Source organism: Bombus flavifrons, chromosome 3, assembly GCF_040668555.2.
Source record: "Bombus flavifrons isolate JBK064 chromosome 3, iyBomFlav1_principal, whole genome shotgun sequence".
NCBI lineage: Eukaryota > Metazoa > Arthropoda > Insecta > Hymenoptera > Apidae > Bombus > Bombus flavifrons.
The window spans coordinates 2,588,787-2,607,464 of NC_138444.1; the positions used below are offsets into that span (position 1 = coordinate 2,588,787).

The 18,678-nt window shown below is 44.5% G+C and overlaps 1 protein-coding gene and 1 long non-coding RNA gene across 2 annotated transcripts in view; both read right to left on the minus strand.

The window, feature by feature from the left end:
• The window catches only part of LOC138190142 (interleukin-1 receptor accessory protein-like 1-A), a 123,646-nt gene that overhangs the window by 38,594 nt on the left and 66,374 nt on the right, over window positions 1–18,678 (minus strand). Inside the window, exon 2 of the mRNA XM_069132710.1 lies at window positions 4,202–4,383. Coding sequence (XP_068988811.1) covers window positions 4,202–4,383 — 182 coding nt within the window. The remainder of the gene's footprint in view (window positions 1–4,201; window positions 4,384–18,678) is intronic.
• On the minus strand, window positions 1,886–2,711 carry LOC138178255 (uncharacterized). The gene is made up of 2 exons (XR_011172645.1): window positions 2,229–2,711; window positions 1,886–2,173 (listed from the first exon to the last, which is right to left on the minus strand). It is a non-coding gene; the product is annotated as an uncharacterized LOC138178255 (long non-coding RNA).

Consider the following 18,678-nt stretch of genomic DNA (forward strand, 5'->3'; position numbering starts at 1 on the left):
GTCGACCGCTTCAGCGCGCTCCCTCGAGCGCAGGACATCCCGAGAGAGTAAGTAGACGCGCGTATTCTCGCAGTCCTCTCCCGGGATAAACTCTCGTTTGCCTTCTTTACGTATTGGTTGGATTTTCTTCGGCGGGAGAGGTCAGACGAGAGACGTGGGAGAGCGTAGAACGGCGGTCGACGTTCGGAAATAGCCAGGAGAGATAGCGCAGGCTGTATCGGCTAATTGCATTACTGGCACTACTGGCAGCATCATCGGAGCAACCTGCTCTCTCTTGTTGCGAGATCATACGCGTTTAGTTAATGTACGCGGTGCACAACCATTCCGTGCACTTAGCTCTGAGGTATTGGCTCGTAATTCTCTCCCTCGGCGTCTCTCCGCCGGCGCAGCCGACTCGCCGCCGACGCTAAACGCGTATGCATATTTATACGGGCCGAGTTTCAACGGGTTACTCGCTCGAAAATTAATTTCCACTTGGCCGCTTTCGAGTCTGCAGCGTCGCGCAACCCACGACGATACCGTCGTTACGCATCGCCGCTAAACGTCCGTACTCCCTGCGGGCTCAGCCTCTCCGCTATTTTCTAAGAATTCTACGAAAAGATAATGCATTTCTCGTTCTCGCCAATCAATTGTTATTTCCACTCGAACTTTCCGAGTAGCAAATAGCTTGCGAAGATGGAATACCTGGCATGTGCAATGAACGAGCCATTGCATCTTACTTACCAGTAGTACTCGATCCTTATGCAATAGCGAACCTTGGGTATTCGATTTGATTACAAGTAGATGTGTTGGGTTGGCAACTAAGTGATTGCGGATTTTGTCATTAGGCGTTATTGACAAAATCCGCAATCACTTAGTTGCCAACCCAATATATCGAACTCGATCGTATAGAACTGTGACGTTTATGCAAGTAACACGTCCGAATAAAATGGAAAATGCCGTCAATCGGTAACCTCGGTACTCCTGGGTGACTGGTTTCGGGGATTTGTACGGTCGAGCGATATGTTTGTCGCGTTCTATCTCGAAGATGGTTTGTAATCTGGCGGAACGCGACTGCCGAACCATCGCGAACGTAACCAAAGGGAGATGGCGCAAGGGCGAGTAAGGACTCGGTTCGGCGGCTGTCCTTTCTTGTCTGCATTCCGCTTCGTTTCACCGATTCGGTCTTCCATTTTCCACGAACGAACGCCGCACGTCTACCGTGCAAGCGACGATTTAACCGGAAAAGCTCGTTTCGCTCACTGCAACGCGACCAAGAATAATGCCCCGCCATCGAATGAACTTTGTACCGGAAGCCGATGCGATAGAAATTGCAGGGAAACAAGGTTGTCGCACGGAGACAGAGACAGATATTTCTAATGAAAATCGAAGAGATCGAGAGCGCTGAATAAGCGGGCACGCGGACATCGAGCAGAATGAAACGAGGGTTTCTGCGGAAAACGTGGATAGGATTATAGCGTCATATACCCAGCCGCCGGCAAATTCAACTGCAATTCTTCCCGACGAAATTCGACAACGAATTGGGACACGCGATCGTTTAATTACGTCACTTCCATTTCGCTATCGCTTAACATCGATATTCCCTTCGACGAACACGTTACGCGACTTACTAAGAATTTTATCGGACGTTTCCATTCTGGATATATTCCGCGTGGCGAACAAACGCAACGAAACGGTCGCTAGATAGTTCAAAGTTGCTTACAAATTGCTCAGACTCGGCAAGTTATTCTATTTTGACTTAACACTTTAACTGCCACGTTGGTCATATATGACCAACTGGTGACCGGAGCGCTTGAACTTCTTACAATTATAAAAATTGAACGAAGATTGACAGTTACGGCATTTTGAATATAACCGACAAATAGAAGATACTTTGAAATAAAAATTTGAACAATTATATATTTTTATTAGAACATCAATAAAAAAAATGAGAACAAATCTTGCATCTAACGGTGCATTGTGTTAAAATACATTAAACATAAATGTGGCTCATCAATACAATCTGGACAATAGGTGGTCAGCTTTTTGGTCCGATTCTTAGCAATTTTTGGTCCTAACTGTTTAACGTTTTTTTTATAGCACTCTCTGCAAAATTTTCGTGCCAAGTACGCTTGCCCTTCTTTCTTCTCCATTTCGCGTCGCAATCTTTGTCGAATAAGTATATTTGACGGTTCTGGGGAATGGTACTGTGTAAGGTGCGTTGCAAGTGGCATTCTAAAATCTGATACATTGATTTTTGTTTTTGTTGCTTGTTTATAGAGTATCATCGCGTTTGAAATTGATGTATTTAACAATAGCTCTAAAGCTAATTTTATATACCAGTTGAGGGTTCTTCTATGTGGTATAGAACATGCTATCGTTTGATCTGATAAATCTACAGCACATTTCCCTCTGTTGTAATCTACCACTACCATTGGTTTATCACAAATATTATTTTTTTGTACCTCTACCATTTCAACCGAATGTTTCGTCGAAATCATAAAAATGTCACGCTTGTCTCTCAACCTTTCTATTATATATAGAATGAGCAAATACTATTTACTAATATCTTCTACACGTTTCAACAATATATTCTGGACGTTTTGCTTACGACGAAATAACGAATGCGAATGGTTTGTTGAAATAAACGAAGCCTTGTTATAATATGTCGCTGTCAACTGTTTCCAAGGCGCCACGGTGGTCACCCGGTAGCCACCAATAAGATAAACGGTCCATCGGGGAAGAATGTTGTCTTACATCATCGATTTATTATTATCTTGCCATTATATGCTTTGAATAATAAAAATACTCCCGTGACGTCCTGAGCGAAACATATGATTCCGGCGTGGCAAAGTGTTAAGGTAACATGCACTTGCTATTTCCATTGAAATAGCCACGTTAGAGAGAGAAGGCATCCTATAGAACTTGCTGATATGTACATACTTGCAACTGTGAGGTATTTTTAGCGTTCTCAGCAGTACTGCTGGAGGACAAAGTATTGGCCAAGCGGGTTTCGATGGCTCGATGCGAATAGCCGCGTTTAAAAGGTTGCGTCGCGTCGCTACAATTCAAAGGATCAAATGACGCACTGGCCGAAAGAGAACGCACGCCACCGTGAGGTCGCGGGGAAATTCGTTCTAATCGAGCTTCCTCGAATCCACAGCATGCAGATACGTACGACGCGTGCTTCTGCCCCGGAGTTATCTGTCGGAGCACCGGCGCGCCGCGGCATGCTTTCTCGACGAGAAATTCTCGCCCACGCGCCGTTCCTCTCCTGGCCTCTTGCACACCGAACGCGGTTTAATTTCCGAGAAAAAGAATCGATTTGCGGCTCTTGGAACTACCATCTACGCGAAGCGTGTGACGCATAGATATCGACTTTGTGTTTTCTGTGAGCGCGAGCAATCGGTCTGCGCCGCGCTGCGCCGGCCTTCTCTCGCCGAACGTAAATCATCCCGGGAATCGTGGCCCGCGAAAGAGAACGAAAAGGCGATCGGTCGAACAACGTAAATAACCAAGGACGAAGCCAATTTTCACCGACCGTATCGATCCGACGCGGTGTATATACCTGCTACGATGCAAGCTTTCTGGCAGCGACTCTTGTGCTCGACTCGGAGCACGGCCATCGCTCCGCGAAATAAACGGGAAATGGTGTAATTGTCGCGTGATAATACCGCGACGATATTGGAATTATCGAGGGGGATGATATCGAGAATGCCTCGAGTCGCTGTCGATGAAGACGAGGAATCGAGTGCGTTTGCTTCGCAGCTCCGCTTGTTCCGCATCGCGAAATTTCAATTTCTTCTGCGGATTTCTATAATACACTCTGGACGATACTCCCGATTCGACGAGCTCTTTTTCTTTCTCTGTCTCTGTCTCTTATCTCATATCCGCTTTCGACCGACCCTTGATTCTCCAGTTATCGTGGAAAGAAAACGTTATAAACAGGTTTTGCAGAAGCTGAAACAAATGGAATCGGGACTCGTCTATTCGCGCGAACGACGCGTGCACCGATTTATCAATTAATGTACGATAACGTATAATACAATGTAGAAAAATTGTTCGTTCAGCTCGTTTGAACAACATTCGCTGAACGTTCTCCGCGGCCGAGTACCGTGGCGTGTAAGACGACAAAATGCGGAAACGTGTACGCGTCGCGACATTTTCGATCGTAACTGTGAAAATACGTGTACGTGGACAAAACCACGGAGAAAATACTAACCGAGGACGGCGAGCGTGATATCTCCTTCGAGGATGGTCGTGTCGTTCCTCGCCTGACAAGAATACCGTCCCGCGTCGGAGCTTCTCACCTTCTGCGCGTAAATCGTCTGGTTCGCGCTCTCCGGATACAGGATGAAATGGCTCTCTCCACCTGGCCAAGGATAAGCCCTGTTGTCCTTATACCTGCAACAATCAGCGCGACAACCTTATTACCTTCGCGAAAAATTCGAATACGCGACGCGAACCGCACGTAATCGCTTCGTATTTTTTCTCTTATTGCCTTCTCCCCTTCGCACCTTTTTTCCGCTTAAATATAAACTATGCATGCTCGGCTCAAGCACAGTCCGTTCGGCGTATTCACTTCTCGTTAATTTCACGAGATTCACGCTCGATCGATCTTCTGGGGCATCGTGCGTGGCCTCGCTCGTACTCGCTGGAAACGCGAACTCACCGCTACGGAGACCCACGCGGTATTCTGCTCTAACGCGAGAAGCAAGTAAACGAATAACCGTGTTCACTGGATCGGCTGATCGGCATAGTTAGCTATAAATTAGTGGATAAGTGGCCGATCGGGTGGCGACGAACGAATCTCGCTGCAAAATTTGTCACGTGAATCGATGTTGCTTCGATGTTATTCTCGAATGTATTTCCATTATACTTTGTGTGTTGTAACATTTATATACATTATCATCTTTATTAACATGTCGAGCACAGCGTCAGCCAGATCTGGCTGACGATATTTTTTGTTAAATTATACGATATTTTAGAAAATGTTGGCAACATGTTGTAATATGAATACGAATATTTATTCGTGATAATTAGTTACATATCAACTATAATTATAGACGATTTTGTAATATTAATATTCTTTCCCGTGAAGCAATTGAAATAAAATTGCTGATTTCTTAACATTTTTTCTAGCTGCTTGTCTATGTAAGTACTGCCGACCTTTTTTACTAACAATGCAAGCGCATGCTTCTCCTTTCTTTTTCTTTTTCTTCGCCCTCGATCCACGTATATATTCAAGGAAGCTAATCGTTTCTCATCAGTCTAATGCATAATTGCTATCGTCTCTCGCGTCTTTAACTTTTGCATTTACGTACGTTGGGCAAAGTAAATTCTACGAAGAGACACACGATACGAACACTTTCTAAAAAGGTAAATGTAACGTGTTCCGTACAAAGTCTTTGCAGATTGAATTTTCGAAAAGTCGAAACTACAACTCAAAGATTTTAGTTCTGTTGTTGAGGTTTGACCGTATCTACGCTTCGAACGAATAAATTCATTCTCGTCGCTACTCGCACCATTTGCAATCGCAACCCTTTTTGCGATCAACGTGTTAATAAACGGAGGTAACTTTTTACTAGCGTACGTAAGTGTAAGTGCAGAATGTTTACATCTGTAGAACGCAAGCACACACGTACGATGGACGAGTCTCGCGCGTTACAAAATTCTTCGAACCAAATTTCTGAAGGCACAGATGCTAGTACTAAAAAGATGGAAACAAGTGTAGTATGAGTTCGCGGTATTCCGTATACGATTCACGATGCTAGAATTAACCGATGATGATAGATAGCAAAGTGGAAGGAAGGTTCGTGCGAAACTAACGACCTCGTAGAGGCATAGAGATTTAACAAGTGCAGGAATGGGGGCAATGAATAACGGTATTAGCAATTTTTGAAAGGAAAAACGAATTTACCGCGATTTTCCTTGGCTCGAGAGATCGCAATTTCAGCAACATCATACTTGTGCTGTAAGCACGATTAGCAACAAACATACTCTGTTCCAATTTATATGCTGCGAACCTAAGAGAATTATACTGCACGCTGTCAATGAACCATCTCCTTTTTTATTGAATTTTAACTGATTTGGCGGCCAGATAACGGACACATACTCTAAGCGTGATTTAACAAAAGTGCGTTATAAGAATTTGAAGGTCCGAGGATCAGCAAAGTTGAAAGTACATCGCTCGACAAATCTCAATCTTCTATACGCATCGCTACCGATTTGCTGATGGTGGAAAGAGAAGTTTAATAGCGATGCGTATGTAAATAAAGTAGTTTCTTGTTAATTAGTCTGCTTTTTTTACGCGAACGTCCGTTACAGAAGTTTCGGCGATGAGACGATAGGCGCGTACTCGTCTTCCTATCTCGTGTGTTCGCGGAAAAGCGAGAAAACCAGCCCACTGCCCGTTCCTCGAGAACGCCGAGTTTGTTTGTTCTTGACTCTTCTCTACCTTTCCTCCGAGAACCCGTTATTTGCGTTCGGCAAAGACACTCGCATATTACGCGTGGCAAATTACGAACAACGAGAAACGCGTTGTTCTTTCAGCGATGTTCCTTCGACGCGACGTCTTCACAGCACGCGTCTCATCACGGGCTATGTGCATATCTCTTTGCTTTTGTCAAATTGATCGCCGAATATTCGGTCGATTGATACGTCGCTTTCGGTTGTACAATTTTCATCAACTCTTCGAGTGCGCCAATTTTAGACCAGATCTAATCCCGGCCGTGCAATTTCTCATAATATCACATTCTAATAATACACTCGTCCAGTGAGATTTCTAGTAATAGCCTTTCATCTATAAATTGTCAGATATTTTGTGCAGCATTGCTGTTACTGAATGTACATACTTTCGACATTATGCAATTTGAGCGCATGACGTAAATTGCTAACTTTATGTCATAATAGAGATATGAGATTTCATAGTATACACTTGCGCGTATATTACAATAGTTGCAGGATTAAATACTTAAATTAAATTAATAATATTAAATACTTTACGGATAAACAATAAGATTCAGTCTAGTCGTTTTGTCCGAAAATAAACAATTGCCCGCTGACTTATGGATGAGATATTACATAACTTGTCGAATGATCGACATTAGCGCGTCTCGATGAAGCGCCGAACGGAGAGCTTCGAAGACCACGAGTCGCGCGAGCCGGTTAGAAAAATTCAATAAAGCCCTTGCAACGAGGCGGCAAATTACAGCGGTGCTCCTTATTTCGTGGAATAATTTCGGCGAACGTCCCGCTTCCGGCGACATGGCCGGTGATCGTCCTTTCTCGACTACTTTGCGGTAACTACGTGGAAACCTGCGCTTCCGACCTCGTTTTAAACGGCAAATAATGATCACGCGGAACAGAGAACGAGAACGGGAACGGGAACGGGAACGGGAACGGGAACGAGAACGGGAACGGGAACGGGAACGGGAACGGGAACGGGAACGGGAATGGGAACGGGAACGGGAACGGGAACGGGGACGGGGACGGGGACGGGGACGGGGACGGGAGCGGGAACGGGAACGGGAATGGGAACGGGAACGGGGACGGGGACGGGAACGGGAGCGGGAACGGGAACGGGAACGGGAACGGGGACGGGAACGGGAACGGGAACGGGAACGAGAACGAGAACAGGAACGAGAACGGAAACGGGAATGAGAAAGAGTCGATAAACGAGCTGTTCCCGCCAACTTTAATCGAGTTTTGCGCGGCGAGTTTCAGAAAGACGATCCATTGAAATCTGGCAGATTCTATTTATCCCGAAGCTTTTTACGCTTCTTTTTCAATTACCGGTTTCGATCATGCTCGATGAAACAATCTGGACAGTCTCCCCCCAGAGCCCGTTTTTCTCTCCTGCGCTATAATAATCAAACGCGGGTAGTCTACCGACCCGATGTTATTCGGCTCAAGCTCCAACGAAAACATTTCATGGTGTGTTTGTTTGAAGAAGAAGCCGATGGCTTCTCGCGCGTTTCTCCATTTCTATCGGGTCACTGAGATTTCGCCGTTTAACTCGATTCGCCGAGATATCAACTGCCGAGGTTTATCTCAATATTTTTACTCGAAACAGAAATCTCGTTATCTCTTTTCCCATTAATTCTTCTCTGCACGGTGATTAGCGATGGGACTAAGTTCCATATGTAGGTGTATTTATAAATCCGATTCAAATTCAATACCAAAGATTCTTTTCGTCAGACTCGAATATTGTTCATATAATGGTTAGTTCATTGCACATACGTATTTGCGAACTATTCGACCTTCGCAAGCTATTTCGGAACCTCAAAATGAGTAGACTGGTCCCTCGATTTACGCGGAGTATCCGTTGCACGTGAACTCGTTTCACGTGAATGAAAATCGCGTAAATAAAGTCTGTCGGTACAAAACGAAATTATGTACACACATTGACGATCAACACAACGTAATGTGCTTTTATCCTTATCTCGTATAGCACCGACGCGACTGGCCGCGTAAATTAAGATCGCGACCAGTGTATTTGCAAGTCTGAAAAATTTATTTACATTCGATATTAAAACCTTATCGACTACTAATCGACTCACGAGCGTCGTATATCAATTTTATCTTATTACTCGCACTTACGACTATTTGCACGTAATATTTGATTTATAACATTCTATAGCAAATTACGATAACGGATTACAATGATAACCAGGAAAAGTGACTTAAAGTACTCGTACAGGGTCCGAATCTGTCGCGCTTCAATTCGAATCTACTTGAAAATACTGCTTCTTCTTTTCGAAATACCGATGAAGGCATCGGTCGAATGTTGAAATCCGCTCGCGACGTACTCGAGGCAATCACCAGCGGCGATCGACGATACCGATCGAAATTCGACGGGATGCTTGGCCGCACCGCGTTTCGACGGCCGGACGTGTGGATCGTGCGGCAAGGAACACACAGTTGCTTGTCACGGTGGAAATACGCGACAGTCATTTTTCATGGTGCGCCACGAAAGAGGTTCTCTCTCCCTCGCAAATTGCAGAGCGGTCGCGGAACGACGGATAGGATATGGCGATTACGTAGGGACTCGAATCGATTTCGAGCCGAGTAATCTTCCACTTTTCTGTTCGCGGAACCGATTAGGGGAAAAAGCGAGCCGCTTCTACCGCTGTACACGTACGACATTTCCACCAAGCATTTTTGCCCGCTGCGTGTTTCACGACCGTGTTACTCGCGTCGCGTCGCGTCGCGTCGCGTCCACCATCTCTTCTCGGAAAGTTCATCGCCACCGACACGCTCCGAGTTCGATCGATCCTCCGCGCTTCGTCCCTTTTATTTTTTCTCACGATCGCGTACGAGCCAAAGTTTTACGCGTTCGATCTTTGGTCGAGTCTAACCTGTGCTTCACCTGCGACCAACTCAACGCATATACCGAGTCAGCATGTCGTCGCTAGATTTTTTGGCGTTTTGGAGCAACCTCGCTAAAGGCAGAGATGAGAGCCCATGGCGGTTATCGTTCCTCTTCCTCGCTTTTTCCTACGATATATACGAATCTACCGAGAACCTGCACAAGAGACTAAATTTCGAGGTTCTTGAGACGACTGTCCGACTCGCCATTTCAATATCTTTCGTACAACTTGCTAGGTTGCATTTCCCCAAGTCGTGGTCCACGTATATGAGGGAATACACGAAAGAACGTGGAAAAAATACATATAAAAATACATACGCAGTCGACCCGTTCTTGTACTCTGCAATCCGACACACGACATACAACGTTTTTCGCAATTTTCTCGGTAACTTTAGAAAATCGTCGAAATTCCGCAACGAAGACAGCAATGATCGCGTAGCACGCTCGCTAACCAAGTGGATGCTATTAAGGTTCGTTTCGCCGAGTCGAGAGACGCTTTTCCCAGAATTCTTTGTTTTTCTTCGCATGGCGGCAGAGTTTCGCGACGATAATCGTCGTTACAGCGGAGTCCACTGCCTACGTAAATGACGCGAGATAGCGGGATCGTACGAAGCCAGAGAGTGGAGAACGAACGCGATTTTGCCACTTTTTCCCCGCTTTTTCTCATTTTTCCCGTGGCCTTAGCCGACCGATTATCAACAGAGTCGATCGTCGTCGTTGGCGGGAAAAAAGGTTTCTAGGACGATCGCGCGTTTTCCGAGAAGTGACCGCGACACGAGATGCAGTCACGGCACGTACGCTTCTGCGCCGACCTTCGTGCTTTTTTGTCGCGAAAGTCTGAAAAAAAAGCTGGGGAAAATAGTCGCGCGACGCTTAGCCAACGTTAAATCCGTAGCCGCGGGCAATTTTCATATTTTTCTGTAGAAAATTATGCAGCGAATTTATATCTTGTATAAGTTTAGCGTAAGAAGCGTCTTTTAACGCGATACAAAAACGGCAATGCGATAATAGCGTGGCACGCGGAAATGAACGGAATATGCAGACCCGATTTCGGTTCGCGTCGCCCGCGGCTACAGTGTTAAAGCAAGCAAATCACAATTTCTATCTCACTCGTGTCGTCGGCCGCGTCACGTCGCGTTGCGTGTCGAAAGGATTAGCAAACAATTCGCATCCCCTCGGTAGCAGACGCCACTTTGAAATCGAATAGTCGTAGCCCATTAATTCGCGGCGATTAATTTTCCCGGGAACGCGATACCCCGCCATCGAGCGGAGCAACGCCAGGGAAAGGGGTTGGCGTGTAATTAATTCCCAGCGGTAGTCGATTAAGGAAAGGCTGCCTAGCGAGGCAATGCCGGAATCACCGGCGCTGGCAATCAATTTCAACAAACGCAAAACGTTAAACGGAGCGACGATCGTCACGGCGATCATTTCTCTAAATCGTATGGCGAGCGCGCGCTGCTCGTGCGTTGCAACTACGTCGATGCCGACGCTCGTCCGAACGGGAAAATACTCGACTGCTATGGTTCCGGGGAAAGCGGTTACAATTAGAGCCGAAAAATGCGTACGGCGCTTGTAAATACGCGCGACGCGATGTCGGTTGGACGTTCGAGATGACCGTGTATTTACCGCGATAGCGATCGACAGCGATCGACAGCGATTGCGCGTGGAACGAGACGAGCGCGACCGGTCGACCAACCCAGAAATGTGCGATCGACGATCCGATGGGAGTTGCTTTATGGGCTACATTGGTTGCGTCGTGTCGCGTCGCTGAAAATATATAGGCCCTGAATTTACTACCCGCTATATTCGTCTTTTTTGTGAGAAACGAGCGCGATACGGTTCGCCTACGAGTCGCGAAGAGAAGTCGCGAACGAAACGATGACGGGACAACGCGGTCTGCTCGATATCAGATACTTGCGGCCGACGATTTTAATAACCGCCGTTTTACGCCGAGACGGCAGGTCAGCCGACTGAAATTACCATGCCGCGTCGATTCCGCGAAGTTCGTTCCCCGCGAGATCAATAGCGAGTCGGAACATTAATCGACGACACTCCGAGTAAATCGTTTCCATGGAAAATAGAGCGGAGAGAACGTGAAAAAAACCAAATCGACCGGTATTCGTTTTCGTTCGTAATAAACGATGTTCGTCGATCCGTTCTCTTACTCTGTCTGTTTTCTCTCTCTCCCTTTTTTTTTCACGAATCGTCGACTCGACTGATTCGATACCCGAACTCGAAAGCCGGTGTTGCTGGTTTGCAACGTCGAAGAAATATCGAGAAATTCGTTTCTCTCGGACGAGCAACGATTAACGTAATCGCGCTCGGCTGGCAATATCCATTTTTACAGCTGCTCGAGAGATCGAGTTTCGTGGTACGAATCGTTCGTGGAAATTGTTCGCAGGAATGGGCGGCAACACGGGAAATAACAGCGTTGTTTACACGTTGATCGTACGGTCCGTAGAATCGGCGCGACGGAGAAGGCGACGACGACGCACGTCGCGAGTTCGACGCGCTAACGATACAACGGAGCGTGCATTCGCGCGAACGCCCGGATAGAATTTTCTCGCGAGCCGGCTTGCCGACCAAGCACAGCTCTTCTCTCTTCGTGATAACCGATGACGCGATCGCTCGCGCTTCTCGGAATCGCGTCCGGCACCGATTACCGCTGATTATACGTTCGATATACAGCCGAGAACAAAGATGAGTGGACAGGTAGCGCAAATAGGCATCAGAAGTTTCGTTAAATACGCCACGTTTACGTAGAAATGTAAATTTTTATTCCAATCGTTTACTAAATAATCTAAACTATGAGGATATCTAACATATTGGGTTGTCTAATATATTGGGTTATAGCAAGTTGAAGTTCAGTTAGCCACTGGAGAGTCAAAAGTCAAGAGTTGTCATATCACACTACTGCATTAAGTTCGCATCAAGTAATCATCGTTTTCTGTTTAATCCACTGTAATATATCCATCTATCAATAAATTATCATATAGGATAGAGACCATTGGAAATCCTAATTTCTAACATTTCTAATAAAGAAATCCTATAATATTGAGTCGGCAACTAAGTGATTGCCGACTTTGTCCATATCACCTAATGATAAAATCCGCATTCACTTAGTTGCCAACCCAATATAACGCTAGTGGGCAGTATTGAAGCGATTCTCACTTCCAGGAAAACTCTACATCTTCTCTAGTGTTTAGTTTTTGACACAACGATTCTCTTTACAGCGGCTTCTTCGGTCTCTATTATAGTACCGCGAAAAGATCGCCGGCATACAGACAATGTCGACGGTAAACGCAAATGCCGATAAACCGAAAGGGTGGGAAAACTTCAATATGTCTAACGGCCATCGATATATTTCGGCATAGCAAGTTGAAGTTCAGTTAGTCACCGGAGAGTCAAAAGTCAAGGGTTGTCATATCACACTACTGCATTAAGTTCGCGTTAAATAATCATCGTTTTCTGTTTAATCCACTGTAATATATCCATCTATGAATAAATTATCATATAGGATAGAAACCATTGGAAATCCTAATTTCTAACATTTCTAATAAAGAAATCCTATAACATTGAGTATACCACCTAATGACAAAATCCGCAATCACTTAGTTTTCAGCCTAACGTCCAGTTCCAACATCCACGTGTTTGCTCTCTCTGTTCCGAGGTGTATAAAAACCTCAACATACAGCATGGTCAGTGTGAATTACACGTGCTGCACCGTGTCACCAGGGCGAATGAGAGCATCTCGCCGTGTTCGTTGCAAGATCGGCATCGCGCTTCTTCCAGGAATTTTTCCGCGAGTCGCGGGCTCGCGTGAACCGTTCCACGTACGACCGATGATGTAACGCAGCGCTGTTCTCGGAAAACGGTCGTCAGAAGCTCCTTGCGTGAAGTTGGAAAATTGATTAGTCTCGTTAGCAAGGGCAAAGGGATGACAAAGCGCGAAACGCGCAGCCCCTGTCGCTTTGTTCCGTGACGCGTCTTTCAATATTTGTCTTTGCCTTTACGAATGCACGTCGATGCGAGTTTACGCGCGTCCCAGGTTCTCGATAAAATTGCCAAAGCCGGTCTAGAGATACGAGAGATTCTCTCGAACGTTCCATGTATCCTTCACTTGGTAGTATTATTGGGTTGACAACTAAACGATTCAATACTACCTATTGACAAAATCCGCAATCACTTAGTTGCCAACCAAATATATCCGCGACTTTTACCTGACCAACGCGGGCGCTTCATCTTACCCGATGGTCGATTGAAATGGAGTCTCACCCTGCCTCGATGCTCCACGTCCGACGAGTGAGATTAAAGTTTACGACGAATGCCTACAGACGTGTAAATATTAACATTGCGTAACCTACTTGTACGTACGTATACTCCCTAGCGATCGCTATCTATTTGTGCTGTTGAACGTGCGAATGTATTGTACGTACGTATAAGGTTGTTCGAAAAGAGCTTTGCTCGTTTCTAAATTTAGATAAATAAATTTCTGAAAGTGAACGAACGACTTTGTCGATCTGACGTTTATGGTTTTCCGAGGGAAAATCCGCAAGGAATACGCTAAGCTATCCTATATACCGAAGAGTGCAATGACGTTTCAAGATCGCACCGATAAAGCGTATTTTTGTTCGTTCGTACGAAATATGGTTTTTTAAAAAAGCGTGTTCCCTCGTTATGTTCGTTCAAAACTTGGCAAAGTTTCGTGCACGTAAAAACGCCGGATCGAATACTTTCGAGATACGAACGAGGTTCGCTGAAACTCGCCGAAAGGTACGTTCGACGTACTCGTTAAACCGATACTCGGAAATAATTACGAGACTTCGTAGGTGTCGCTGTGCAATTAAGACGGTCGTGCACAGTTCAAATACTCGAGCCGCGTCGGCCGCTGCGTAAACGAACGCGTCGGTGAAAACGCGCGTCGAATAGCTTGTCGGGTAAACGGCCGAGAATATTGACACAGCTAACGCGAGGAAGAAACGAGAGGAACGTAAGCTGGCTTCGCATGCGCCTACGATATTACCGTAGCGATGTGATTTTCGCCAGTGTATCGAAAATTATACGGTAGGAGCGAGTGGAGAGTCGCGAAACTACCTGTGGAAATACTTGTGACCAGGTTCGATCGACTGGCGTCGTTATCACCAGGATTTATGTTCCGATTATGGAAATCACCGGCAGCTCGCTTCGGCTATCATTCCGACGCAAAGGTGAACGGTAACTGGCCGATTCGCTTTTTGCCCGCTCGCACGATGTCTCGTTTCCAAGCCCGTTTCTCTTGTTCGATGACTAACCACTTTTATCGAACCTAGCTTATGTTTTACCTATATCCGACTTAACGTATACGTATATCGAGTCAGCTTTGTTTCAACGAGATTTCCTCACGCGTTTTACGAGCGACATCCAACACCCTTAATCAAGGGTAGAGTTTCGTCCAGATTGCACGTTAATGTCATTTCTCTTTCCCTGGGATATAATACAAAAATCTGCACGACAGATTATACTTTAAGTTTCTGGAAACAAGAAACAACTCAGTGACTCGTGATTTCGCTACTTCTCGTACAAACTTCCTACGTGTTATATTATATTACCTATACATATATTAACACTAGAACTACCACACCAGTCAAATTGACTGATTTTACAATTTTATTTTAAAATTTCTACTTCATGTTATATTTTTTTCCACAATGATGTAATGACTTTCGCAATGATAACTAAAAAAATAATATAATGAATTTTATTTCGTTTTTTATGTATGCAAACTGAAAATAATTTTATATCAAGGCTATTTATACCAATAGCAGTCAAAATTAATGGTACTTATCGAAGTGTAAAAGGATCTGTAATCTGTTTATCGAACCCCAATTAACCCGTTTTCTCGTTTTGTACAACTTCCCACACGTTTTTCAAATTTTTACTGCGTATTATTCGATATGATGATATCAGTTATCAGGAAAATTTCGGATTGATCGCTAGATCGATAGATGATAACACTAAAAATACCACACCAGTCAAAACGACTGGTTCTACAATTTTATAAATCTGCTAACCCTTGTATCCTGGTTCCAGGTGTATTAATAATACCAAAAATGTACTACATAACATGGAATTCCCTCTGCAAGAAAGTAATGAATCAATAAATATAAAAACATTCTGTTATTACGTATTTTTTAAAGACCAGTCTTTTTGATTGGTTTTGGTAGAAACATCTTCGTGTTAACTATCAGTAGTTATACTGATATTAAAATCCCATAAACAAGTATTACACTTTGAAAGAGTATTATTTAGAAGTAATATGTAAAAATCGAAACGCATTAAGTAACGTTGCGAAGTAATTTTTATCGTAAATTCAAAAACAATAAATACATTATATACAGGGTGGTTGGTAACTGGTGGTACAAGCGGAAAGGGGGTGATTCTACGCGAAAAAAGAAGTCGAAAATATAGAATAAAAATTTTTTAATTTTTTTTTTTTTAATTTTTCCATCGAGACAACGATCTACAGTGAGATCCGTTACAACGAGACGTGATAAAGTGCACGCGTACCTAGCGAAAATTCAAAGTCGATTTTCTCGAAAACAAAGCCTCAAACGAAAAATTTTTATTCTATATTTTCGACTTCTTTTTTAGCGTAGAATCACCCCCTTTCCGCTTGTACCACCAGTTACCAACCACCCTGTATATTAAAGAATAGTTACCGAGGAATGCTCGATCCGATCTTCCGGTTTCTAATTGATCTCGCGATATCCGCGAATGATGGGAACGGCTCGCGGTATTTTTCATTTCGACTCGCAATTTCGTATTGTGTCATATCGTTTACCGCAACGACGGAATTTCGCTTTTTCACGAGGATCTTCGGCCGACGTGCTCGACAGCCGAGGGCTGGTTCGGCACCGAGTTCCATCTATAAGCCTCGTTACGTTCCCCGAGGATTCCGACGATTGGATTTCAATGTCGCGAACACGCGGTTTCCACCTCGCTTCGGAGGAGCTCGCTCGAAATTTACGATGGACGTGGATTTCGAGCAGTCCGCTTTCACGACACCGGTTGGTTAGCAACGGTGAAACCTTCGCCGATTTATTCCAATATCGTCGAACGATTCGCCAAGGACGTCGAGTCAAATAGAATCGAGTGGAAAACACTCGATATCTGCGTTGTCGTCGTGGGATCGAGAACGCTCGGGTTCGTCGTTACTTTGTCTGCCGTAGCGAGAAACGACTAGGTTTCTTCCTTAACCAGAGATCCTTAACCAACGACGCTAAACGACGAACGTCGTAATTCGTTCGCTGCGGATCGTCGTGGGTCGCGACTTGTCCGCGCGAGGACAGTTTCACGAACGATCAAAGAGCGAACGAAGAAAGGAAAGCCGAAACGAAATGGTAAATAGCTCGGAAAACTCGAGTTTGACGGGTACAAGGGAGGTTTGCTCGCGTAACGGTCTTTCAGTGTAGCGGTCCGCTCGTAAATTTCCTCGAGATCCATGGGTTCGAGGCCAGACCTGTCGATAATTCTGGAAATTCTCTGGCCGAATCGTTTCTTCGGTTGCCTCTTTTTCCTGCACTTTCTTCGCGGACCGAAAGCACAGAAAAACCGGTAACCGTGTTACCACGCTTCTTTACTCTGAAATAACATTTGCGCCCGAACAAGCGCGGCACCCTTCCGTTTCCTCTCTTCCGACAGTCGTGACCAGATAAAGCTTTTCCGCGACGAAGAGAAGAATTTTCAGCGGAATCTGGCGCAACACGCAGCGTCTACGACACGTGGATCCTCGATAAAAGCCCTACGTCTCGAATGCCATCGACCGGTTCGATCGGTTTCGCTAGGTAGCACAAGGTAGCTCGGTTATAGAAATAATAAGGTGGAGGCGGTAGATTCGATCGATAAGTTTGCTACACACCGACTGCAAACGTTTCTTCGAATTGTAGACGAACATTCATACACAGACACGTTCGCACACACATACGCACAGTGGGAAGGAAGAAGTTCGTGGAACGACATTATTTCACTACTAACATGCACCTTCCTTTTCACGGAATATAGCTTCGCCGGCAGTCCGATTCTCGGCTCTAGAAACGTCGTCGTAATTTTACGAGAATCCGTTTAGTTTCGCGAGCAAGCAACGAGCGTTCGCGCGTTTTCGCGAAACCCGCGAAATACCGAGCGAGCGGAACTTTGGAAACCAGCGAGAAGAACGAGAGGAAAGGGAAGAGCAACGCGATGGATTCGAGAAAAGACAACTTCGAGATATTATTCCGAATGGCACCGGTACGCGATTGCGACGAAATTCCGTGATTGTCATTCAGACCTGGGCGTTTCTGAAATAACATTGTTTCAAATACATATTACTTCAAATAACACGTTATTTTACTTTATCATTATTTGAAATGCTCGTGATAGCGTTGGATATCAGATGTGACAAATGAGAAACGGGATCTTCCGCGCTCGGATCTCATTAATCCGGCCATAGTAGCAAATCGTTATCACGAAGATATTCCTAATTGAGAAATTTCTACCAAGTCTCTACCGAGAAATCAGAGATACACAACGATTTCGAATTTGAAGGCGACGAGGAGATGAAACATCGAACAATTCCACGTTTCATATCCAAAGCCAAAAGGATACAAATGCATCGACATTTCTGCAAGATAAAAGGATCGATTTGTCTATGTCGAATGATTATTCGAGGATAAGGGTCATTTTTCTCAAGAGTAATACCCCTCTTCTATCTTCCGCGCCAGGCGAACTATTATATTAATACAATATTTTCTTTCGCGACAATATTACACGGATGCAGGCAAAAGTCTTGCACCAATCAGCTTTCTGTACAGAGACTCTTACTTGAAGCAAATTATTGTGTTGGCAACTAAGTGATTGCGGATCTTGTCATTAGGTGGTATTGACAAAATCCGCAATCATTTAATTGCCAAGTAAAAATTTCTGAAAATTAAATCTTTTTGTAGCATATTATTTCGAGGATTATTTCCTTTGTCAGACTTGGAATATGGAAATAACGAAATAATTAGTTATTTGAAATTTGAATTATTTCAAACGAGTCGATAATATATTTTTCTTCTCAAATAACAATATTAGAAAGAAAAGTCGGAAATAAATTATTTCGAACAGTTATTTCGTATTTTCATTTCGAATAAAGTTTGTCCACATTTGGCATAATTCAATGAAATTGGAGACCTGAGATATTAAAATCTTAGCTCCGGGAAATATACAGGGTGCCTCAATTAACTTGATCATCTTGAATAACTTGGAACGTATGCGTTGTACGAAAGAATTTTTACGCGAAAGTTACACGGTTTGGAGGATCGCATTATCCG